Source organism: Haliaeetus leucocephalus, unplaced genomic scaffold, assembly GCF_000737465.1.
Source record: "Haliaeetus leucocephalus isolate CR32 unplaced genomic scaffold, Haliaeetus_leucocephalus-4.0 Scaffold395, whole genome shotgun sequence".
NCBI lineage: Eukaryota > Metazoa > Chordata > Aves > Accipitriformes > Accipitridae > Haliaeetus > Haliaeetus leucocephalus.
This window is the reverse complement of record NW_010972831.1, coordinates 4236651-4261393: the sequence shown is the minus strand read 5'-3', so window position 1 is coordinate 4261393 and position 24743 is coordinate 4236651. Positions and strand designations below refer to the sequence as shown.

Genomic DNA, 24743 nt, shown 5'->3' with positions numbered 1-24743 from the left:
GCGCATGGCCCCGCTGTTGTCTTGCAGCACCCGTGTGCGTGTGCATCCCCCGGTGTCCCGCAGCGTGTGCGTGCGTGGGTGCGGCGGCCCCCATTGTGTCACCTTGTGCCTGCTCGCCGTTGCACTGCGGGGCGTGTTTGGATGCGTGTCGTGTGTGTGTGTGTGTGTGTGTGTCTGTCCCCCCCCCGCAGCCCCGTTGCATTGCAGCACCTGCGCGTTGACCACACGTGCCGTGGGGTGCTGGAGGTGCGTGCACCCCACTGGGGGTGGCTGTGTCCCCAGGGTGGGCACGCACCCTCGGCGAGGGGACAACCAGCCTGTCCCTGCAGGGTGCCCCACGTTGGGTGCCCCAGCACCCACAGCAGGGCTCCTCCGGGCCGGCACCGCTTCCACGGAGAAACCACTGGCCCGGGCCTTTCCCGCACCGCTGGGGAATTGAGTCCGAAGCCATTAGCCCGGCTCACCGTTAACCGCATCACCGGCGCTGGCACCTGGGTCCCTTTCTGGGGTGACACAAGGGGAGGGTGGGTGGCTTTGCAGCAAGCTGATGTGCTGGGGGCGGCGGGGGCTCGTGGGGCCTGCGGCCACCACGGCGCCTGCCTGCATGTTAATTTGCCCGGGGAGGAATATATAGAGCGGCGGGTGAGGGCTGGGACGCGCGTCCAGAAATAGTGTGGTTTCCAGCCGGCCTGTGAGATGCAAATCCTCTGGTCAACGAGCGCTGGAGCTAAACTTAGGGCAATTACAGAAAAGTGTGGGCCCACGGCGGGTGTGCAAGGGTGTGCGGCGGACGGCATTCCCGCACCCCAGGCTGGCTCTGGCACGCCGGCACCGGGGACCCCCACCCGGCAGCACCCACTGCTCCATCCCCCATCGGGAGCCGAGCGTTTTCACAGCGCCTGCATCAGCCCTGAACTTTGCCCGCTGAGGAGCTGTGGCTCAGCCCTTCGCCTTTACTGTGGGCTGGGCCCTGCAGGGGCTCTGGCTGCAAACTGGGGCCAGAACTGGGCAGGGGTGGCGGGGGGAAGCACGTGCCCAATGGCAACGGGGCTGTGACCCACCTGTCCTCCCCCCAGCTGGTCGCTAAATCGTTTCCCGCTTTCGCTCCCACCCAGCAGAGCCTGGCAGCGATCGCCGCCCTGCCACCTCTGTTTTGTAAGGACTCCCAGACTGGTTTATTGCCCGGCTTTGGGGCGAGGCGGGTGCCTACACCCCACGCATGCACCCTGTGCACCCTCCTGGCCCCTGCCGCCGGCCCAAGGTGACGTTTCAAAGCCAGGCTTGGTCCCTTTTGCTGCCGCAAACGGGGTTCCCGCGGCAGGAGGACCTCAATCCCACTTTGGAGACAGCCTGGCGGCACATCCTGGCTGTGACTCGGGTAAATCCGCGATTGTTTTCCTCGTGACGCATCCCAGTGTTGTCCGTAAGGGCAGGCAGTTCAGAGGAATTTGGAAACCCCCTAAATTTCCTTGTTCTGTGGAAAACCTGTGTCTGGCAAGGAGGCGAGGAAGCCATCGCGCAGGTCAGCCCCCTTTTCCCTGTGTGGGAGCTGGGCTGGCCGCTCGGCATTGCTGCCGGCGGCACCTGCTCCCTGGCATGGCGTTGTCCCTGCCCAGCCAGGCACAGCCGGGACGTGGGGTGCCCCAACACGGTGCGCCCAAGGAGGCGACAGCCGCCAGCTCCTGTGCCGAAGCGGTGGGCAAGCGTGGCCCTACCGCCGGCGGCGCGGCGCGGGGAGCAGAGCGGGGAGGGCAAGCGACTGGGAAACTTGCACTGCAGGTCCCTGAGCGGGGAGCGTGTCGGACGAGATTGCGTCTCGAGGAGGGAAGGAGTGGCCCGGAGTTTCAGTGAACGCCTTCCTCCCTGCCTGAAACTCCCCGGCGCCCTGGCAGGGATGCGGGGGCTCATGGCCGTGGTGGGGGGATGAAGGGAAAAGTTACATCCCCCTCGCTCCTGCCTGGGGGGGCTCAGGGAGGGTTTTTGGGTTTGGAGGCCTTGAGCTGGGTCTCCCTTTCTGCCACCCGGCCCTTCCAGGGTGACATCCGCTGTCCCCTGCCAGCTCAGGTGTCACAGCAGCGTCCTTGCGTGCGATCCCCAGGCACAGCCGGCGCCCGCGGGCACCTCTCCCTCCCCTGTTATGGCTCATGCACGCCGCTGCCCCGAACACACCTGGCGATGGGTAATCCCGGAGCGAGCCCGGGCTGAGTCACGGAAGGCGCGTTGGGTCTGATTCAGGAGCCGAAAGACGCTCAGCAGCCGCCTCTTGCTCGCGGCGTGGGGCTGCACCCATCCAGCATCCCCGGTACGTGCGTGCCGCTGGCGGGAGCCTCCTCATTGAAAAGGGAGCAAACCGCAATGGCATCCCACGTGGGCCGGGGGCACCGGTGCATGGAGGATGCTGGGGTCTTCAACCCAGCCCACGAAGCTCCCGTTCCCCCTGCCCTGCTCCTGCCAGCGGTGGCCTTGCGTGGGGCACACGTGGCCAGGCCGCTGGCTGCCGGCGCTGCCTGATTAGCGATGCAGATGGTAACGCTTGTTCCCCCTTTTTTGTTGAGCGTACAAAGGCCGGGAGGGAGCGTGTGTGCAGGGGAGAGAAACCACCGAGGACAAAGAGCGCGCCGGCTGCCTGCCTCCCAGCGCCTCGGTTCTAACCAGCACCTGCCTGGTGAGCATCTCTACTTCCGAGGGTCCCCCCACCGTGGACCCGGGAAGGGGTCCCAGCAGCCCCCTCCCTGCCATGGGGTGAGCACAGGGTGCTCCCAAGGGTGCAGCCCTTTCTGCATCCCCCTGGCCACGCCGTTTTCGGGGATGCCCAGGCAGCTGGAGTACCGGTGGCACGTGTCATGGCAGGAGGACAGGGACGGGCGCAGGTGGTTCCCTCCCTGCTATTGTCTGCGCTGAGGCCCTGGCACCACCGTGGAGGAGCTGGCAGAGAGCAGCCCCTGTGACGGTGCGGCCACCGGGCCCTTTGCCAGCAGCACCTGCTGCAGGTCATGGGAAGGAGCCGTGCCATCCCCGGGCTCAGGTCAGCCATCAGCCCGCAGCTGGCATTTCTGGAAGAGGAGAAAGGAGCTGGCTTGTTTTTGTGTGTTTTGGGGTCCTGCTCAGCCCAGGTTCTGGCTGTGCATCTAGGCAAAGCCCTGGGTGCTGCACGGGAGGGCAGAACAAGCAGAGCACCGGGGCTGAGTGGTGTGGTCAGAGCCATGGCAGCCCCTCTGGCCATGGGCAGGAGGCTCAGAGCCGGCGAATGCAACTGCCCGGCCACGCTGCGTGCCCGACCTTGTCCTTTCGACTGCTTCCCCTCACTGCCTCGGCTGTATCATGCGCCCAGGGCCGGCACCGTGCCATGGCTTGCAGAGCTCTGCCCTTGCCTGCCCTGTGGCCAGGTCTCACCCGGGCACATGTGCTCCTGCCCCGGCCCCGAGGGGCGGCGGGGTTCGGGCAGTCCCCTGCTGTCCCCTGAACCCGTGTGGATTTGCCAAGAGGAGGCCTGGTTCCCTGTGTCCCACTGGGTACGTTCAGGGGCAGTGGAGGTGGCCCAGGCAACGGTAGTAATGCAGCACTGATGCTGCGCTGGAGCCAAGGTGCAGCTTGGCATGGCATGGCATGGCACAGCATGGCATGGCACAGCATGGCATCCATGCACCCCAGGGTGCCTGCAAAGCCCACGCTATCAGCATGGGCAGCACCGCCTGTCCCCTCCGGGTTGCCCAAACCTTGTTCCCGCACCCATCTGAGAGCTCTAAAGCAGATGCTTCAAATGTGGGGAATTTTCCTGTTGTCCTTTGTGCTGAGGTTAAGTTCCTGCGCGGCTTCCTGCCCCGTTATATATAGCTGTCAGCCCGTCCTGCGCGGCGCTGCCAGCCGGCTGCTCCAGTTTGGAGTTGTTTATCCGCAGCCCGAGCACTCGATGGAAGTCGAGGGGGGCTGGTGGGCACCAGTTGCCCGGGGGGCAGACAGGTCCCATAGCAGCCCTGCGCGAGGCGGCGAGGCTGTGGGTGCTCCCAGGCGCTGGGTGCACGTAGGGTTTTCTCGGCTGGGGGGGGCCGGGGTTTCTGCTGGGCCACGGTTTTGCTACTGGCTGGGTGCTCCCCCCGCCCTGCGCGCGATGCCCAAATGAAAGAGCGACTGTTCCTGGAGGTTGCCGGCAGCGTCATAAGTTTCTACGTTGCCCTGGCTAAAATTAGACACTTATCAGCATTTGGGAGGGATGTGATATTACAGGTTCCTGTTTATTAGAGCAGCCTTCACTTAGGGCCGTGTTTCCGGCTCCCTCCCCACTGGGGAAACTGCCCGCGGCTGTCCCCCACGGCTCTGTGGTGGCCGGGGCCGGGACGAGTGGCAGAAAGGCCTCTGTTTCTTCGACAAAAGGGCCTTTGAACCGGTGGGCGAGACGCCTGTGGTGCCGCAGCCGGCAGGGATGGGCGGTTTTGCCGGGGGAGCGTCCATGCCGGTGGTAACCGCTGCACATGCAACCGGGATGCCTTCCTCCCCTTCCCACCCGTGCTGCTCCGAAAGGGCTCCTGAGCCGTGAGAGATGCTGGGGGGGGTCTTGCCCGTGGGGGTGCGTGGGGGTGCCAGGCTTCTGGGCTTCTTTCAGGTCATCCCTGGGGATGCAGGGCCACCCTTGCTGCATCTCTGGGGCTTGGTGCCCAGCCAGGGCAAGGACACAATGACCAGGGAAGTCTCAGAGCCCCACGGGGCCCCCGGGGAGGGGAGGGAGAGTGGGGACACTGGGACATGGCCCGGGGGCTGGGGGTGGCAGCTGGGGTGACCAGTGGGGTGGAGCGACGGGCGGCCGAGTGAGTGTTGGCCGTGCCGCTGTCTGATGGCACCCTTGCCTGTCTGTCCTTCTGCAGGCAGGCGGCCGTGCCGTGACCGGTGACCCGACCCAGCGCCCTGCCGTGGGGGCGAGTGCGCCCCGAGCCCTCCTCCGCCATGTTCAACCTGATGAAAAAGGACAAAGAGAAGGATGGGGCCCGAAAGGAGAAGAAGGAAAAGAAGGAGAAGAAGGAGCGGATGTCGGCGGCTGAGCTCAAGAGCCTGGAGGAGATGAGCATGCGCCGGGGCTTCTTCAACCTCAACCGTGCCTCCAAGCGGGACTCCAAGACCCGCCTGGAGATCTCCAACCCCATCCCCATCAAGGTGGCCAGCGGCTCTGACCTGCATCTCACGGACATTGACTCCGACAGCAACCGGGGCAGCATCATCTTGGACTCGGGTCACCTGAGCACGGCCAGCTCCAGCGATGATCTCAAGGTGGATGATGCCAACTTCAAGGGCTCGGTGCTGCAGCGGGCGGCCAAGTTTGGCTCGTTGGCCAAGCAGAACTCCCAAATGATCGTCAAACGCTTCTCCTTCTCCCAGAAGAGCCGGGATGAGAGCACCTCAGAGACGTCCACCCCCTCCGAGCACTCGGCGGCCCCCTCCCCGCAGGTGGAGGTGCGCGCACTGGAGACCCAGCTCGCCAAGCAAGGGGTCCCCCCGGGACACACCTGCACCCCTCCCACAACCTCCCTGCGTGCCAGGGTGCCGGAGCTCGTCGGCAAGAGGTTCCCCGCCGAGCTGCGGCTGCCCGCCTTGGTGCCCCCGCAGCCCCCCACCCCACGGCAGCTGGAGCTGCAGAGGCGCAACACTGGCGATTTTGGCTTCTCCCTACGCCGCACCACCATGTTGGACAGGGCCCCCGACGGGCAGGTGTACCGGCGCGTTGTGCACTTTGCCGAACCCGGAGCCGGCACCAAAGACTTGGCGTTGGGGTTGGTGCCGGGTGACCGGCTGGTGGAGATCAATGGACGAAACGTGGAGAACAAATCCCGAGATGAGATCGTGGAGATGATCCGGCAGTCGGGGGAGACGGTGCAGCTGAAGGTGCAGCCCATCCTGGAGCTGAGCGAGCTGAGCCGCTGCTGGCTGCGGGGCGGCCAGGGGATGCGCCGCGCTACCTGGGATGTGAGTAACGCCGTCCCTGTCGTGTGGCCAGTGCCCTGGGTTTCTGCTGGCCGCCAGCGTCCTTGCAGCGGGTGTTTGCGTTGGCAGGGGCTGTGGGAACCAGCAGGCACCCAGACTGCTCTGGCCAGGAGCGATGCACAGGGAGGAGCGGGAGGCTGTGGCTGGGATGCAGGGGTGATGCCTGCCCGTGCCCCGGGGCGGCAGAGCGGCTGCAAGGACGGGTTTGCATCAGGGCTTGTGAACCAGCACCGGTGGGTTTTGCCCCCCAAAGTGCTCAGTGTGCTGTTGGGTTTGGCCTTCCTCCTGCTGGAGGGGCTCCGGGAGAGCCCAGCTCTGCGTTGCACGGGGGAAGTCTGTCCCCATCCCTTCACTGAGGTCTGGCAGGGAAAGGAGCTTTGCTCCTTGCTGCCGGGAAATCCCTAATGCTGCTTTGCAGGATGGGCACTGCCTGCCCCGCTGCCTGCCCCGCTGCCCACGTCGGCCTCCCCCAGCTGGGATCCCTCCCCGGGGACTGGGGCGGGTGGCGTGGTGTGCCGGGGGACGGGAGCTGCCGATGGCGTGCGCAGCCCTGCGCATGCGGCTGGTGCTGTATAAATAGAAACTTAATGGCTGGGTGACCCACATCTCTTGTGCGAGCCGCCCAGCTCTGCTGACCCTGCCGTGGGCTAACTAGCGTCCTGGCCGGCTGGCGGCCCGGCAGAGGCCCCCCAAATGCCGACAGCCTGCAGGGCTGGACCCCCTCCATGGTGGCAGGGGGGGTGCAGCAGCGCGGTGTTGGTTTAGCTTATAACTGGGCTTGTTTAGTGTATTTTTAAGCCTTCCTTAGGGAAGGGAGGGTGCCTGTGCCCACAGAGTGGGTCGCCTGCACCAGGGAGAGCCGTGCTGAGCGCGGCAGGGCCCCATCCCGGTGGGATGGTGGCCGGGACAGAGCAAGAGTGGCCACGGTGAGGCCGTGGCGGTGGCCACGGGGCTCCATGTGCTCCCCGAGCAGGCGCCGGTGCTGCGGGGTGGAGTCTGCGCCGAGCGGAGCGCTGGCTTTCCGGCAGCTCCTCCCCGGAGCCCGGCAGGCGTCACCGGGCAATGCCGGCTGTACCGGCCGGGATAACCCCTGGCCGGATAACCCTACGGGGCCGGGGGCCATGGCTGCTGCCCTCGCTGCGGTACGCTGGCATGGGGGCAGGTACGCGTTCGATGCCAGCGTGCGGGGGTCGACGAAGCGCTTGTGCCCGCCAAGAGCACGGTGCTGCGGCTGGGAAGGAGGAAGAGGAGACGGCGGTGCCCTTGGGGCTGCGGGGGAGAGGCTGTAGCGTAACGGCCTTGCGCCAGGTCTTGGCACCGTTAGACGGCATCAGCTGGAGGAAACCGGCCAGGGGGGAGGCAGTGACCGTGTTTGTGGCATCTTCAGGTGCTGCTGCAGCACGGGCACCTCCCGGCGCAGGATGCTGTCCTCCTCCCGTGTGGTGCAAGGGTGCACCGGGGAGACCTGCCGTGGTTTTTGCCGGTGCTGGGGAGCCGAGGCTGTGGTGCAGGGTACGGTTGGGTGTCCCTCACCCGGCAGGGCCGTGCAAGGTGCCGGCGCACAGGGAGGCCCAGCTCTCCCCCAGGCCCTGCTAAGCTCCCTGGAATGTTTCTGGTCCTAATTTAAATAAAAATGATCCTTTTTGAAACAGGAAATTATAGACATATTTTGGGCTGTTGCTCTGGAAGCCCCTCCCCGGCTGGAGCGGGGATGGTGCCGGGCTCCCTGCATACTGGGGGGGGTTTAACGCCCTTGGCGGGGGCCATGCCGAACCATCCTCGTCCCCACGGACCCATGCCTCAACCGGGCAGGGGCAGCACCCGCCGTGTCTGGGGGGGCTCTTGGTGCTGTGGGGTGTGCAGGGGGTCGGCTGGTGGTATGGCATGGCTGGACATTGGGGACCGGGTGAAACCACCCCCCCGTGTCCCAGCCTTGCTCCTGGCGTGGGGCAGCCAGGCTGGCTTGGCTCCACGCTTGTATTTATTTATTTACTGGCGAAATTCCTCTGGCAGGGCCCAGGCGTGCGCCGGCCGGGCAGAAATATTCCAGAAACGCCTCCAACTGCTCTAGCACTTCTGTGGGACCACAGGCATTCGGCAGCCACGCCGGCAGACCCCACGTGCCATGCTCGCCCACCGGCCGCAGGCGCCCTGGTCGCTGGAGGTTGCTGTCCCCAGGATTCAAGGCCACTGTGCCACAGCGTGGGTGGGTGCCGGCTCTTTGCCATGCCCCACGTCCCACCGGGGGACTCCACTGGGAGATGGAGGGACGTGGGGTGGGGGCTGGGGGACTCCCATTGTGCCAGACATGCTTTCTCCTCTTGTCCACGCTTCTTCCAGGGGAAGTTCTTGGGTTGGCTCTTCCTCTGCCCTCACTGTAGGGATGGTGCTGCTGGGGCATCCCTGGTGTAGGGTTCCCCAAGGGACCCTGGGGAGGGGGCTTGTGTCTGGCAGGCTTGTTTGCGGGGTCGGTGCATCTCTGCTGAAGTTCCCGGTGGAGGAACAAGAGGAACCTGCTGGCTGGGCAGAAACACTGCCGTGGCTGTGTGGCTGGACTGGGGGTCCCAGTGGAGATGGGCTGTGGGAGCCGGGCTACTCCCTGGTGGGTGGCTCCATGCCCTGCCACGGGAATGCTCGGGACCCCCTGGGAAGGCAGGACCACTTTGCATCGCCCGGGTCTGTGCGGGTTTGACTTGCTGTGGAGGGGGCTGCGGCGGCTCCGTGTGCCGGGTCTGGGCCAGTGCCTTCACCAAAGCCTCTTGTTCCTGCTGTCAGGGACGTGACCGCAACTTTTGGCTAATAACCAGGTAGTGCTGCCAGCACTACCTGGGGACACCGTGGGCACCCACCCACAACCCTCCAGTTGTGCCAGCCCTGCCAAGGGTGTTTGCTGTGGCCTCTCCCCAGCTCGTGCCTGGTGCAGAGACGGGCCGGGGCTGCCGTGTGGTGCCAGCCACGGGGCAGTACTGCAAATCCTGGCGTTAACAAGGGCTGGACGTGCTGGCCTCCCCGGCACGGGGATTTCCAGCCTGCCATCGGCACAGCCCTCTCGCTCACGCCAGGACCCCCTTCTCCCTCCGGGAGTGGTTTTTGGCTCAGGACACGTCCCGTGTCCCTGGGGTTGGGCAGGGAACCTGCTCAGGCACTGGCTGGAGTCCCCGCCATGCCCGAGCCCAGGCGGTCACCACCTCTCCTCCACGCCGCCGCCGGCGCGCCTGGCTCCCTGCCGCCGGCCTCCTCCCGGCAGGCCCTGCGCGGAGAGGCCCCCGGCCCCTCGCCCGCCACCCCGCTCCCGTTGTTTCCAGGGAGACCTTGGACTTCCAGAGGCAGCTTTGTCGCAAAAGCGGCTTTACCGTGGGCTGCCATACCGTGCCGGGGGGCTGCTGGGCCGGCACACGTCCGTGGTTCTGGCCCTCACTTTGGGGGGCTGTCCGTCCCCGGGAGCGTTTTCGGGGGGGCTGTTGTGTTCATGGGAAAACAAAGGGAGGAGCAAGTAGTGTCAGGGCTGCACCGCCCGACACGATGCCGGACACCCCGCTATGACGTTAGGCGCCCCGCTCCGACACCAGGCACCCCGCCATGGGACACCGGGGTGCAGGAGCGTGCATCCCTCGCTGCGCAGGACCCTCCCTGGCTCCCCCCAGCCCCGCCGCTGCGCTCAGCCTGGGGACGCCTTTCCCCGCTCGCCCCGGGGCGGGCAGTGGGACGGAGGCCGGGCAGTTCCCCCCGCAGCGCCGGGTTGCTGCGAGCCCACATCACTTCCTCCGGCGGCGGGGGCGGTGGTGGCGGCGGTGGTGGCGGTGTCGGGGAGGCCCCGCTGGCCGCGTGTCCCCCCCGACGCTCCCTCCGGCTGCTGCGCGCGCCGGCGGGGCCCTCGCATTCCTTGGCTATTTTTAGGGTGGCCCTATCAGCCCAGCTGTCCCCGCGCCGCCGGCTGCCGCCCCGCTAGTGCCTCTCCCACCGCGCTGCGCCACGCTCGCCCCGGCGGAAACCCCGCTCCCGGCTCGCCCTGACCCTGCGGTAAGGTGGGGACCCCCCCGGCGTGACCAGCACGGCACGGGGGAGCACGAGGGGGGCACGTGGGAGCCAGTCTCATCGGGGTCGGGGGCCGTGAGGCTGCTCTCGACCCTGGGGCGCTGTGGCGGCCGGGGGCTGTTTCATGCAGCCCCCCCAGGGACCCCGGCACCGGTGCTTTCCAGGGACCTTTGCGGTGGTGCCAGGCCACTCGGAGGTGGGAGCGCCATGGGCGGAGGGTTTGGGGGCTCTGACCCACGGGTGGGTTCGTCTCGGGACCCCTGTGCCCAGCCTGTGCTCCGGGCGCTGGCATTTCACACTGCGGTGACAGGGGGGTACAGGGGACCCCTTGGGGCTGGGGTGATGTACCCCCAGACGGGTGGGTCAGTTTGGTAGCCAGGTGCTCCTCCACGCCGTGCCTGGCCCTGGGAGGGGGAGTTCTCCCCGCGGGCCCTGGGTGCGACCCCCCTGGGATTCAGAGCGTGGGGTGGCGGGTCCCCACCGGGGCTGCCCGGCCGCTGGCACGGGGTCAGGCTCAGAATAAACCCCGGCTGTCAGGGCGAGCAGCGTGCCCGGGGCAGAAAATATCCCTTCCCTCATCCTGGCATTTGCTTACCGTAACGGGCTGGCCCGCCCTGGGGGGGAAACTGGGGCACGGTCCTGCGGCCTGACTAAAGGGGCTTTTTTTGCACAATGAGTTTTAACCGGGTCTCAGCCTGGCCACCTGTCTGTCCCCAGAGCCCTTCCTAGAGGCACTGCCTGTTTGTACGCTGAGCAGGGCCAGGTGGGTTCAGACCCCCATTCCTGAGGGTCCTGGGTTCCCAGGGCTGGCAGGGAAGGGCACGTGTTCGTACACTGTGCCATCGTTCAGCGGCCCGCGTGCCGGCCCCGGCCCGTCTCACCTCTCCCTCTCTCCCCAGCCAGGGTTGCGGCTCCATGAGACATCGCCATGGCGTTTTCATCCCGGTTTGCGTTCTGGGAGCAGAAGGGAAGTCTCTCACGCGTTTGCCTGCACCCCCCATTCGGGTCACGCTGCTACACGCTACTGACCAACTCCCCCAGTTTGCCCAGTGCCAGCACCGTGTTCGGAGCGGTGATCCCAGCCTCTCTCTGCGCTGCCATGCCGGGGGCCGCACCGAGCAAACGGGGAGCTGCCCCGCGCCCCTCCGCAGCACGGCTGTGGTCACCGATGCGGCTACGCATGCGATTACTAACGCTATCACTAACGACCGCTTTGCGAGTGGCTGGTGAAGCCCCTAACATGGTGTGAGCCACCTCGGTGCTGCCAGCCGGCCCCGAGTGCTTGCAGGAGCTGTGCGATGGCGAGCAGGGGAGCATTGCCTGCGGGGTACACCACGCTCTGCCACCGCGGTGCCACGGCCGAGCCCTGGAGCTCAGGAAGCACGACCCGGGGCAGGGGAGGGTTTGGCTGCCCACCCCCTTCCCAGAGACCCCTGGTCGCCCTGCTCGACAGGGAGCTGGCACGTCCCACGGTGCGGCTGCCGCAGAGATTAGCTGGTGACACTTAAAACGTGCTGTGACGCCCGGCGGAGTGACGTGCAGAAAGGCAGAGCCCCCGTGGGGAGCAGTGATGGGGCTCTATGTACCAGCTCGCTCACCAGCTGCATGCAAGGAGGGGGCCCAGGACAGGCGGGCAGGGCGCTTTCCTTTCCCACTTTTGGGGTTTGCCATAAGCAGGGTGCATCTCTGCGCTTCCTCCCACTTTTTCGGCTGCCGGGAAGCCTGGAAGGACACGTGTCCTCGCCCCTGGGGCTGCAACGGGCTGCAAATTTGGGCTGTTAAATGCAGCAGCCTCCTGCCCCCCTGGCATGGAGTGATGGTCCCGTTGGCTTTTCCTGGTTTCTGTGGCTTTTCCGGCAGCGAGGCCCCGTGGCGGGCTGAAACACACTCCTCTTGTTTGTCTGACCCTCAGGTCAAGGACGAGGACAAATCCTTAGCTGTGAAAAGACCCGGGAAGGAGGATGGGGCTGTAAGTGTCACAGGGCATGGGCAGGGTGGAGCTGTGTTGGGGATGGGGCTCGCCCTCGATGGGGACAGACCCCATGCCAGGGCTTGGGAACATCACGGACGGTCTTGGGCTCAGCATGCCCCCCCGCACCCGCCCTGGTCCTTGGGGAGCGCCGGTGGCCGCTCCAGAGCAGCGTGTGGAGGGTGGTGGGTGTTTTTGGCAGGGATGCTCGGCTGTTGGCGCACGGTGATCTCTCCCCCTCCGCCTCCCCGGGGCTTGTCCCTGCCCCGCATGCCCCGGCAGGATGGTGGGTCGGTGCCCACCCCGTGGTTACAGTGCTGGCTCCTATGCTGCCCACCAGAGCTGTTGGCAGAGAAAATCTTGCCCTGTGCGTTGCAGAGAGGCTGCCGGTGCCCTGAGCACTGAGTTTTATCCCCTTACATACTGGTAGCCCGAGAGTTGATGGGTCCCTGCGTGCAGGTCCGGGGAGGTCACCATCACTCCCAGCCCTGGAGTCCGGTGGGGAGCTGTAGGTTGGCTGGAGAAGGGGACTGGGTGCTGCGTCCCTCGGTGCCGGGGTCTGGCCGGGAGCTGCGCTCCCATGGCAGGGCATGAAACCCCAGGCACCACCATGACCCGAGCAGCGGGTGCTTGTGGTGGCAGACACCGCACCGTCAGACCTCCACCACTCACACTGGTGTCATTGTGGCTGCAGTCAGAGAGCCTGAAGGATGTGGCATCTGCACCCCCAAATCCTGAGCCCCCGAAGAGCCCCGAGCCACCCCCCGGGCGAGAGAAGAGCCCGGAGCCGGTGCTGAACGGGGCAGCCATAAACGGGCTGGAGGGCCCGGCTGCCGAGGCACAGGGGGACGACGGTCAGGGGCTGTCCCGCCGCAGGGTGGTCCGGGTGGTGCGCAAGGTGGTCCGCAAAGTCCTACCGGGGGAGGACGCCGGCAGTGCCAAGGAGCCGGGGCGAGACGCCAAGGCTGCCGAGCCAGTGCCACCCCCCAGGAAGGAGGAGACGGGCCGTTCTGCTGTCCCAGCTCCCCCCACCGCGCCGCCTCCCCCGGCTGTGCCAGCAGCCCCCGCCAAGCCGGAGCCCAAGGATGAGATCTCGGCGGGGCTCAAAACCCTCATGGCAAAGGGCAAAACCAAAGAGCACCGGCCGCGGCTCCGGCCGGGGGACAGGCGGGAGGAGAAGTCCCCCGAGCCGGCCAGGGGGGACGCGAAGCCGTCCCTGTCCCCAGGCGCTGAAGCCAAGCCGGAGCCACCGGTGCAGTCTTCGGGAGGGAAAGCGGAGCCGGCAAAGGCACCCGCTCCGAAACCCACCGCCCTGGAGAGGCACAAGGTACCGGTGTGTGCACGGCGGGGAGATGCTCTAACATGGTGGCAGAGCTGTGCCGCCCGGCGTGGCATGGTGTGAGCTCACCCGCATGGTTTGCAGTGGTTTTGGGGTACGTGGTACTGGGCTGGGGTCACTTTTCGGGGCAGTTTTGTGCGCTGCGGCACCCCATCACGCTGCCCCTTGTCTCCCCCATGGCTCATGTGGAGAAGAAGCTGCAGCCTGGCGAGAAGCGTTCGACCCCTGCGAAAACCGCCCCAGCACCCCCCCAGCAGGTGTGTGGGAGCAGCGACCTGGGTCCTCGGGCATTGCCGGGTATCCGCCGGTACCCCGGCTGCGCCGGCCTCGGCACCCGCGGGTCTGCGCCAGCCGTCACCCCGGTACCCACCCTGAGCGCCGGCGGGCTGCAGGGTCGGGAAAGCCTCTGCAATAGCCCCTCTGGTGCCTGCGTGCCGTGAGTGCGAGGCTGGTGGGGGCTGTGGGGGCCGCGGGGTGGCCAGCCTGGTGCTAATGGTGTTCTGCCTCCAGGCTGCCCCCAGCCCCGCGTCCTGGCTGAGCCCATCGGAGGAGGCACAGCGCCGGCTGGAGAGGATCTTCACCGCTTCTGTAATTCCGGGGGCATTGGCGCTCGCGTGCTGCCCGCCCGGGGATGGGGACACGTGGGCAGCGTGTGGCTGCCCCGGCCGCACCGTGTGCTCCGCACGGGGTGATTGTAGCCCTGTGCCTGGCTACCAGCCCTGTGATCCCTCTCTGGGTAGCACCGGTAGCAGGGGACAGATGACCAGGGATGCCAGGGGATGCCAGTGGTTTTGGGGTCATTGCCCGGACTAGTGTGCCCGGCTGTGGGGAGCTGTGATGCCCAGCAGCCCTTGCTGGTGGCATCCCCGCGGCAGCACGGGCATGGCTGCCCGTGGCTGGGGCGATGCCCAGGCAGTGCCGTGGGGGTTGTGGCCGTGCCTGGGCCCCGTGGCGCGTGGCGGTGCCGCTGCTGCTCTCTGCCTCTCACCCCCTCTCTTCTTTCTCTCCTCCTTCCTCGCTGCTGTTAGCTGGACCCCGCCGCCTCCGCCTCGGCACCCAGCCAGGTACCGTACCCCCGTCCTCAGGAGCCCTCTGCCTCCACCGGTGACCCCCCGCCGTCCTCTGTCTGCCGCTGGGCTGGCGTCTGCGCCCGCGCCTCGTGCTGGAGCGTAAGGCTTTCCCCGTCCCACCCTGCTCCGTGGGCTGCCGCGTCACCCACGGGGCCGGAGGGTGCCGGGGTGGCCGGAGCTGGGTGCCTCTCCCCAGCGGGGCTGTGCTGGGGAGCTGGGTGTCCCGGGAGGATGCTCTTGGTGGAGGTGGCACGGCTAGGGCGGGCAGGGGTGCAGAGCAGGACAGAACGGGGCAGAGCATCTGGTATAGGCAGGACGCATGGCTCGTGCCAGAGCAGCCGTGGCATGCAGCGCTGGCCGGGCTTGCAGCGGGTCAGCGCGGCGGCCCCCAACCCTGGGGGCTTTGGCGGTGGGGCCTCATGGCCGATGTCCTTCCTGGCTCCGTGCGTCCCCGGTGCCGCGCTGGACCTGCCGCTCTGCCGGCCACAGTGGTGGCCCTCGCCAGAAGCACCCACGGGGTTTGGCACAGCGGCACTTTGCCCCCGCTTGCTTCCCCCCCGCCGCATTCTGTGCTGTCTGCGGGGCAGAGATTAACCCTTCTTGCCTTCACCCCTCCGTCTCTCGGCCTCGCCAGGGTCAAGCGGACGATGCCCCGGCAGCCCCCTTTGGCCCCATCCCTGCTGCAGCTCAGGTTTGGCTTTGGGGCTCGCCCTGCTCCTGGGTGGCGGGGACGTCCCCGCTGGGCTGGCTGTGCCAGCCTGGCGTTTCCCATGCTGCGGTACTCCGTCATCACCGTGCCATGTCCTGTGTCCCTCCGTTATGTCCCTGCAGTGTGTCCTGTGTCCCTGCCCTGTGTCCCTGCAGCACATCCCATGTCCCCACAGCATGCCCGGTGTCCCTGCATCCCAGCATGTGGCTGGCATGGGTGCCCGCTCTCTGGGCTGCGGTTTGGGAGCTCAGCCCCTCCAGGCTTGCCCAAGGTGGCCGTGGTGAATGCGCTCGTGGGCCACTGTGACTTCACGTCTGCCCCGAGCCCATGGCAGGGTCGTGGTGGTCTCTGCAGCCCCGAGCCCAGCGGGGTCCCCAGAGGCAGCGAGCAAGCTGGGCGCATGTGCTGGGAGGACTTGGGGCTTGCGGAGGGTGGCCATGGCTGCCCAGCACGTGGCCCCGTGGCCAGGCAGCCCTGCTCGCTCCAGCCCCAGGGACGTGGGGAGGGGGTGAGATGGAGAGGGGAGGCAGGTGAGCACGACTGCCCCACGTCCCGCTGTCCCACAGGCCAAGACAGAGGAGCAGATAGCGGCAGAGGAGGCCTGGTACGAGACCGAGAAGGTGTGGCTGGTGCACAGGGATGGCTTCTCCTTGGGTGAGTCCTTCCCACGACACAGCGAGCCCCCCCGGCCTGGCTGCGGTGTCCCTAGGGGGGCTGCCCAGCATGGCCCTGCTGAGCGCCTCGTGCTGCTCGCAGGCAGCCAGCTGCGGCCGGAGCAGGGCAGCCCCCTGCCCGAGGGCAAGGTGAAGGTGAAGCTGGACCACGATGGAGCTGTCCTGGAGGTGGAGGAGGATGATGTGGAGAAGGTAGGGCCACAGGGTGGGGGACAGCGGGGCAGACCTCCCGTTCCCCGCTTGATGCCCCCCTGCTACCTCGCTGCCAGGTGAACCCCCCCTCCTGCGACCGCGTGGAGGACCTCGCCAGCCTCCTCTACCTCAACGAGTCTAGCGTGCTGCACACGCTGCGGCAGCGCTACGGCGGCAACCTCCTGCACACCTACGCCGGCCCCACCATGGTCATCATCAACCCGCTGAGCTCCCCCTCCATGTACTCCGAGAAGGTGACGCTGCTGCTGGGGAGGGGGTACCAGAGGGGACAGGCGGCTGGGAGCCGTGTCACCGCGCAGAGGGAGCCGGTGGGGGTGGCAGGGTGCTGACCCTCGCCCGCGCCGTGCTTTCCCCTCTACCCCCGCCAGGTCATGCACATGTTCAAAGGGTGCCGCAGGGAGGACACGTCCCCGCACATCTACGCGGTGGCCCAGGCCGCCTACCGCAGCATGCTGATGAGCCGCCAGGACCAGGCGGTCGTGCTGCTGGGCGCCAGCGGCAGCGGCAAAACCACCAACTGCCAGCACCTTGTCCAGTACCTCGCCACCATCGCCGGCAGCACCGGCAAGGTCTTCTCCGGTGAGTCCCCGGCGGGGTGTGGGGTCCCCGTGCCACCCGCGCACGCCCCTTGCTTTGCGGTCACAGCCCTCCGCAGCCTCCCGCACCCGGCAGCGGCCAGACACACGCCACACGGCGCGCTTTCACTTTCTCACGCCGGTCCCTTTACCGCGCTCTCGACGGCTGCTGCGGCGTGGAGCACGGCACAGGAGCAGCAGCGCTTGCCCGGCCAGCGGTGCCGGTTCTGGCCGCCTGCCGCACAGCCCCTGCACCCCACCGCTCCACTTCTCTTCCCGCAGCGGAGAAGTGGCAGGCTCTCTACACCATCCTGGAAGCTTTTGGCAATAGCAGCACCGGCATGAATGGCAACGCCACCCGCTTCTCCCAGATCATCTCTCTGGACTTCGACCAGGCTGGGCAGGTGGCATCTGCCTCCGTACAGGTGAGGGGGCCAGGGTGGCCTCCACCCCCGGCATGGGAGCCGGTCCATCCTCACCGGGGCAGCTCCCCTTGGCATGGGAGCCAGTCCATCCTCGCCAGCGTGTTTTCCTCCTGGCAGCCCAGCCACGCACTAGCCCACGAGCCCTGCCGCAGACCCCTGCCGGCCGCCCGGCTGTGCTCACAGTGCTTAGCAGCTGGGCATCCTGCTCTCATCTTTGTTCACACCCAGACACGCACAGATCAACTGCCTGTCCTTGCTGAGTTAGCCCTGATATCGGGGTGTCTTTCTTCCAGACGCCACCCCAGTGTCATAACAGCAGAGCCCTTAAAATTCAAGAGAGCCGCTTTGTGCTCCCGTAGTAGCAGGCACCCCAGGAGAGGAGATGCTCACGGGTTGCTTGGGTGATGTTTGCATTCATACGATGCCCTGCCGTGTGGGGAGACTCTCATGTCTCCGTGGGGACCCTGGGCAGGCAGCAAGGATGAGGCTGGGGTGGGCTGGGGAGGTCTTGGTGGGAGCAGAGCCCTTGGGGATGGTTCCCAACTCTCCCACCTCCATCAGACGCTGTTGCTGGAGAAGCTGCGCGTTGCCAAGCGCCCGGCCAACGAGGCCACCTTCAATGTCTTCTACTACCTGCTGGCCTGCTCTGACAGCACCCTGCGGTGAGCCGGGGTGGGGGTGGGGGGCAAGGTCACGGCCCCTGGCCCAGGGAGTCTCCGGGGTCTCCCACGTGGGGCCAATCTCGGTGTTTATTCCCGCAGGACTGAGCTTCATTTCAACCACCTGGCAGAGAACAACGTCTTTGGCATCACACCCCTCTCCAAGGTTGCTGCGATCGGGCTGGGTGGGGGGCTGCGGGGGGGGGCTGCGGTTCCCTGGCCCATTCAGGTACAGGGGGAGGCAGAGCCGGGCTCCCACACCAATGGCTCCTATTGCTCTCCACAGCCAGAGGAAAAGCAGAAGGCGACCCAGCAGTTCAACAAGCTGCAGGCTGCCATGAAGGTGATGGGCATCTCCAGCGATGAGCAGAAAGCCTTCTGGCTCGTCCTCGGGGCCATTTATCATCTGGGGGCCGCCGGGGCCACGAAAGGTAACCAGCTGCTCAGGGCTCAGCGGCATTAACAAGCCGAGGCTCGGGGCTGATGGCCGCATGGGGTCCCAGAGCGACCGCCAGCACCTCAGCACCTTGGAAATGACCCCCACCTTGGTGTGACTGAGCCCTTGGGGGATGTTTGGGGCTGTGTTAGCTGACAGGGGTGTTTGGGGCAGTGCTCTGCCACCCTGGGTGCTCTGGGGGACCTGGCTTTGCCCCCTCGGTCAGGGTGGTCCCTCTGGCTGGTGGGAATCGAAGACCTCCAGACGCAGGGCTGGCCTCTGCCAACTTGGGGGACTGGGGGCCTGGCTGGGGCTGAGGGACTCAGGGGGTGCGTGTCCCCTGTCCCCAGTGTAACACTTCTTCTCCCTGTCCTCCCCGCAGAACCGCTGGCGGACAGAGCCGGTAATCGGAGCCGGGGGGGCTCTGCTCCGGGTGCTGCCGCGCGGTGCTGGTTTAGGGGCTGAAATGGGGGCTTGGGATGCTGCTGGTGTGCCAGGACCAACCCTGACCCCCGGCTGGGTTCTGGCAGCCCCAAATTTGCCTGCTGCCCATCAGGACCCCCCACCCGGTCCTCTTGGCACCATTGGTGGCGTGGGGCAGGGCTGCCCCGGCACCCAGAGCTCACCGTGGGCTGCAGGGCTTGCTCTTACGGGCACCGGCTTCACTCTCCATCCCGTGGGGTGGTGAATTAGGCTTCGTGGGGCTGCTCTTCTCCCCCTGGGGGCTTCAGCCTTCCCCCCCTTGTCGTGCTGGAAGCTCCCATGGTGCTGCAGGCTGGTGGGAGGGCCTGGGCGCAGCACACCTGAAATGGGCACCTGGAGCTGGTGGCTGCACCGAGGCAATTTGCAGCCCTGGGGGAAAAAAAGACGAGGCGGGGATGGGGAGGGAGAGAGCAGAGGGGTCTTGGGGGCACAGCGGGGTACAGTGCTGGCCCATGGGGTGCTTCAAGGCACTAGAGGGCAGCAGGGCCGCACTGCAGCCACTGCGGTGGGGTGCTCCGGTGGCTTGGGAGCCTCTTTATGGGGGTCTGCTGGGGGGGAACCCCAGATCCTGTTCAGGGGGAGCATCCCGGCCCCAACTGTGTGCTGCTTCTGGAGCCTCCCCTGCATCTCGTGGACACTGGGGACGCTCAGAGCCAGCTCAGCTGCATCAGCCCCCATTTCCTCGGCCCCTCGACATTTGTGCAAGGCTGGATCCGACAGCAGCTCCCCATGCACTGGGGCAGAGCTGAGCTGCTCCCCGCCAGTGCCCACGGTGCAGCTGAGGTTCACAGAAGGGCCCCCACGCCGGGTCGCAGCGTCTCACTGCAACGATGCCTGGGGGGAGACCAGGCTTGGCATGTGCGTGGGGTGGTGGTGCCTGCGCGTGGCATGTTTTGGCAGGAGGGCGTCCCCGTGCCGCGTGTCCGCGCTGTCACGTGCCGTTGTTTCTAACCCTTGTCTCTGTTTGCATGGTGCATGCTGCCCTTTTGCAATGCAGACGCCGACGAAGGTAAAGTCTCGTTCTCCACGCGTGTCTCTGGCTTCCCCCTCCCGCGTCCCACTGTCGTGTCCCTGCGTGTCACCATTAACTTGCTCCCACCTCCCCTGCCGTCACCCGGCATCCATGTGCTTGTGTCCGGCAGCCGCGGTCTGTCCTCCCGCATCACGGCGGGGCTGCTCGGTGCATGCGGCCAAGCAGGGACGTGTCCCTGTGCTGGGGCGGATCAGAGTTCTGCACCGTCACAGGCCCCAGGGGTCCCTGGGCAGCGGTGGCAAGGGGTGACCCCCACTCCCTGTCCCTTGGCGTGGCTCTGGGCTCAGCCCTGCAGAGGCATGAAGCCGTTCACCCCCATCTCCTCTAATCAGACCCCAAAACACGTTTCCTTGGCCCTCCGGCACCAGCCACGTGTTCCTACTGTGCACAGCATCCCCAGCCTGCTCTGGGGGACCCTGACACCATCCCAGGTCTGGCTGGAAATGCTCCCCATTTGGGGGGATGCCCCAGCTGACACTGAGCCTCTTTCTCCACCCTCCAGCCGGGAGGAAGCAGTTTGCACGGCACGAGTGGGCTCAGAAAGCCGCCTACCTGCTGGGCTGCAGCCTGGAGGAGCTCTCCTCCTCCATCTTCAAACACCAGCCCAAGGGCACCCTGCAGCGATCCACCTCGTTCCGGCAGGGCCCCGACGAGCCCCCCCTGGGCGAAGGCAGCACAGGTAGGGTGAGGGACGGTGGGGACAGCGGGTGGCCCGGGGGACACCAGGATGGGGACACTCAGGGTTGCCTTGGGCAGGTCCCAAGCTGACGGCGCTGGAGTGCCTGGAGGGCATGGCGGCCGGCTTGTACTCTGAGCTCTTCACCCTCCTCATCTCCCTCCTCAACAGGTACATGCTGGGAGACTGGGGGGAGAGCCAGGGAAGGGGGGGCTGGCAGCACTCGCTCACCCCGCTGTGTCCCTTTGTCCCCCACAGGGCGCTGAAGTCGAGCCAGCACTCGGTGTGCTCAGTGACGGTGGTAGACACCCCCGGGGCGCAAAACCCGGAGCTGGCAGGGCAGAGCCGGGGGGCCACCTTCGAGGAGCTCTGCCACAACTACGCCCAGGAGCGCCTGCAGCTCCTCTTCCACCAGCGCACCTTCGCCCGCGAGCTGGAGCGATACAAGGAGGTAACGGGAATGCCCAGGGCTGCCATCGCCTCCTCCCCTCCTGCCCTCCCCTCTCTGCACAAGCGTCTCCTACGGTGTTCCCCCCCAGTTTCTTAACCCACAGTCGTTCTGGACTGGTTCCAGCAGAAGCAGCTCTGACATGACGCTCGATGCAGCAGGGGTTTCCCCAAGGCTCCCGCTGCCAGCGGTGCCTTTGCCGGCAGCTCCGGCCCCAGCCAGGCAGCTTTGCCTGCAAACGTGCCAGGCTGGGAGATGGTGGGGTGGCTGCGGGTGGTGGCAGTGGGGAAGATCACTGCTGTTGCTCCATCTCAGCACCGACAACCCAGGGGGACCTTTCCATGTGTCCTGGTCCCCTCTCGGCACCCAGCATCGCCCTGTGCCATGCCAGCGCGGTGGGGCAGTGGGACGCCGGCAAAGCCCTGCCTCCTGCCCAGACCCCGTTGACACCAACGCCTTGATCAGCTGCCGAATCCCTATCGTTGCTCCCCCGTCACGCAGGCACTAACCGCACCTCTCTCCCCCTTCACCAGGAGAACATAGAGCTTGCCCTGGCTGACGCCGAGCCCGGCTCCTCTGGCTCTGTAGCTGTTGTAGACCAGCCCTCGCACCAGGCACTGGTAAGCACCCACCGTGCTTCCTTGTGGCCGCCTCACGACAGTTTGTAGCATGAGGCAGCAGCTGAGTGGCTTTCGTGGTCCTTTGGCGGTAGTTAGTTAGGGGAAGGAGAGGGACTGTCCCCAACGCTTGGTCATGAGAGCGCATCTGTGAGCACGTGTGCAGCCCACATCCCTGGTGCATCCCCTGGTATGGTGTTCCCTGCTCGTCCCGGGAGCTGCCCATGTCACGGGCAGGAGGGCAAGGAGCCCTTGGGCGATGCCCAGGGTGCTCCGGTCCCCAGGGTGCTCTGGTCCCCAGGGTGCGTGGGTCTCCAAGGTTCTCCAGTCCCTGGGGTGCTCTGGTCTTCAGGGTGCATAGGTCCCCAAGGTACACCAGTCCCTGAGGTGCTCCAGTTCCTGCTGCAGGAGGCTGCAGAGACCGAGGGGGGGCTGCTAGCACCAGTCCAGTGCTGGGTTTCATCCCACGGATGCCTGAGCACAGCATTTCCCACGCCAGTGAGCATCTCGCTGCCTGGAATATTATGTACTGACTCTTTCCTTACTGGGTCTCCATTAAGCAGGGGCCCTCTCACGTGGTGCCACTTTTCCTTGCTGCTGATAGCGGCTGAGTTTGCATGCTCCCTGGGTGTCCTGAGTCCCCTGTGTCCCCCCATCCCCACTCTGGTGGACACCGGTGTACCGAACCAAGCACGGTGTCACCCACAGGTCCGGTCACTGGCCCGCACAGACGAGGCGCGGGGGCTACTGTGGCTGCTGGAGGAGGAGGCACTGCAGCCGGGCGGCAATGAGGACACCTTGCTGGAGCGGCTTTTCTCCTACTACGGCCCCCAGGAAGGGGGCAAGAAAGGTCAGGCGGGGCCCGGCACCACAGGGCCGTGTGTTGGCAAAGCACCGGTTCCATGCCCATCGGTGCCATTTATCCCCACAGGGCACAACCCGCTGCTCCCCAGTGACAAGCCCCGACACTTCCTCCTGGGTCACAGCTCGGGGACCAACTGGGTTGAGTACGATGCCACGGGCTGGCTCAACCATGTCAAGCACAACCCGGCCTCCCAAAATGCCTCCGTCCTGCTGCAGGAGTCGCAGAAGTGAGTGGGATCCTGGGGCAGCGGGGGGAGCACAGCGGGGAGGAGAGGTGATTTTGGGGGGGTGACGTCCCCTCCGTGCCCCACAGGAAAGTCATCAGCAGCTTGTTTGCCGGCCGTGGCGGGTCAGCACTGGTACTGTCGGGCTCGGTGGCGGGGCTGGAGGGGGGTTCCCAGCTGGCCCTGCGCAGGGCCACCAGCATGCGCAAGACCTTCACCACCGGCGTGGCTGCCGTCAAGAAGAAATCCCTCTGCATCCAGATCAAGCTGCAAGTGGTGAGTGAACGGGTGCCAAGGCGGGGTCCCCGGGTCCGGCTGGGGCATCTCCGCGTGTCACCGCTCACCCCGCTCTCCCATGCCTGCAGGATGCCCTCATCGACAGCATCAAGAAGTCTAAGCTCCACTTCGTGCACTGCTTCCTGCCCAAGGCGGCGGGGGGCGGCGGGGACCCCCGGGCTGTGCCGTGCCGGCGGGTGAGCGGCAGCGAGCTGGAGCTGCCGGCGGAGCACTGCGAAGCCGGGCTCATGCAGCTGGATGTGCCCCTCCTGCGCGCTCAGCTCCGCGGCTCCCGCCTGCTCGACGCCCTCCGCATGTACCGCCAAGGTGAGCCGCGCCGCCGGCACCCCTGGCACCCGCGGCGCAGGGATGCCAGGGCTGCGGTTCACGTCCCGCTGCGGGGATGGATGTCGCGGGGGTCCCGGCTGTGTCTCGTCTCTGGGGAGCCAAAGTCCCCCTGGGGAACCCCTTCAGCTCGTGCCCTTGCTCCGAGCCCCGTGGCTGCCAGCCGTCCCCCCAAGGCGGTCCTGTCCCCGTCCCCCCTCCCCTGCGGGGCCGTTATCTGCGCCGGGGACAGGCATGGCCTTAATTGGGTGTCTCCGCTGGTGCCGCCGGCTCCTGGCAGCTCTCCTGCTGGCAGTCGGCCCCTGTCCCGCTGGGGCGAGGGACTCCGGGTTGTGCTCAGCAAAGCATTTATCGATACGCGTGGCTGGCCGCCCAGCCGAGGTTTTATTGCCTGGAGGCCGGACCCTTCCTGCCACGATCGGAAATCGATGCTGCCCGCACACCTCCTGGATCGACGGCTGTGGCCAGCCGGCTGTGCCGGGGTCAGCGTCTCTGTCGATACCCCATCGTTAATTAAGATGTGGAGGCTCAGCACTGTGAGCCTGATGCAGAAGTTGGCTGCGGCTCAGAGCGGAGCCGGAGCGGGGCCTGTTTGCTTGCACAGGCAACGTGTGTCCCTGCGCTCCCCTCAGGGTGTGATCTGGCCACTTTATTCTCAGATCCCAGCCAAAATTGCTGGAGGACACAGCCAAAGAAAACCTCCCGGGGAGGGTCAGGGCACTCTGCCTATGCCTGGCCCCATGGGGACCTTGTGCCAAGCGGGGTGTCCCCATCAACTCTCCCAAAAGATGGGCACCAGCAAGTCAGGGCACACAGGGCTGTCCCCGGCCATCCCCCGGGCGTCCTGGCTGCCCCTGCAGCCCCGCTCTCTCTTGCTCCCCGCAGGGTACCCCGACCACATGGTGTTTGCGGAGTTCAGACGGCGCTTTGACGTCCTGGCCCCGCACCTGACCAAGAAGCACGGGCGCAACTACATCGTGGTGGACGAGAAGCGGGTGCGTGCCCTGTGCTGGGGCCGGTGCTGCGGTCTGGGGTCCCCTGCACCCCTGGGGTGCCGCCAGCCAGCCCTGACACCTCTCCCTCCCTGCAGGCAGTGGAGGAGCTCCTGGAGTCGCTGGACCTGGAAAAGAGCAGCTACCACATGGGCTTGAGCCGGGTATGATGCCCGACACTGCCTGCGGGTAGCGGTGGCGGCACGGGCAAGCGTGGGCGGCATAGCTCGGCACGGCGCGGCACGGCAGCACAAGGGCGGCACTGTTTGCTCCCACCTACGGCATTCCTCGTGCCTGAGAAATAAAACCCCCACGGCGGGACAGGACCAGTGGCTGCAGAGGGAAGAGCCGCATCCCCACCAGCCGGAGCAGCGGGAGGGTGGCACGGCGTGGCCGGAGGGATGCTGGCACTCGTCGACATCTCACCCCATTCCCTTCCCGCAGGTGTTTTTCCGGGCCGGATCACTGGCCAGGCTGGAGGAGCAGCGGGACGCGCAGACCAGCAGGAACATCACCCTCTTCCAGGCGGCGTGCAGGGGCTTCCTGGCACGGCAGCAGTTCAAGAAAAGGAAGGTTCGTCCCAGCAGCTCTCCCCTCCCTGCTCCGCAGCACAATTTCGCCTAAAATGGGCAGCGCAGCCTTTCTGCCGGCGCCTGGGCCAGCACCTCCTCCTCCCGCCTCCCCCTGCGACCGCCCAGCCGTGGGGAGCCG

The 24743-nt window shown here is 66.5% G+C and overlaps 2 protein-coding genes across 2 annotated transcripts in view; both read left to right on the top strand.

Annotated features, from left to right (window-relative positions):
- Window positions 1-4928, top strand: part of NUFIP2 (nuclear fragile X mental retardation protein interacting protein 2) — a 36832-nt gene extending 31904 nt beyond the window's left edge. Inside the window, exon 5 of the mRNA XM_010573675.1 lies at window positions 4860-4928. The gene's annotated coding sequence lies outside the window, so the exon portion shown is untranslated. The remainder of the gene's footprint in view (window positions 1-4859) is intronic.
- A 10-nt stretch (window positions 4929-4938) lies between these two features.
- Window positions 4939-24743, top strand: part of MYO18A (myosin XVIIIA) — a 33705-nt gene continuing 13900 nt past the window's right edge. The window contains exons 1-21 of the mRNA XM_010573938.1: window positions 4939-5952; window positions 15659-15746; window positions 15849-15958; window positions 16036-16212; window positions 16348-16558; window positions 16837-16979; window positions 17541-17641; window positions 17741-17804; window positions 17925-18069; window positions 19555-19566; window positions 20093-20269; window positions 20347-20437; window positions 20525-20717; window positions 21248-21334; window positions 22040-22181; window positions 22263-22422; window positions 22509-22695; window positions 22785-23022; window positions 23926-24035; window positions 24131-24196; window positions 24477-24605. Of these exons, the coding sequence (XP_010572240.1) occupies window positions 4939-5952; window positions 15659-15746; window positions 15849-15958; window positions 16036-16212; window positions 16348-16558; window positions 16837-16979; window positions 17541-17641; window positions 17741-17804; window positions 17925-18069; window positions 19555-19566; window positions 20093-20269; window positions 20347-20437; window positions 20525-20717; window positions 21248-21334; window positions 22040-22181; window positions 22263-22422; window positions 22509-22695; window positions 22785-23022; window positions 23926-24035; window positions 24131-24196; window positions 24477-24605 (3645 nt within the window). The remainder of the gene's footprint in view (window positions 5953-15658; window positions 15747-15848; window positions 15959-16035; window positions 16213-16347; window positions 16559-16836; window positions 16980-17540; window positions 17642-17740; window positions 17805-17924; window positions 18070-19554; window positions 19567-20092; window positions 20270-20346; window positions 20438-20524; window positions 20718-21247; window positions 21335-22039; window positions 22182-22262; window positions 22423-22508; window positions 22696-22784; window positions 23023-23925; window positions 24036-24130; window positions 24197-24476; window positions 24606-24743) is intronic.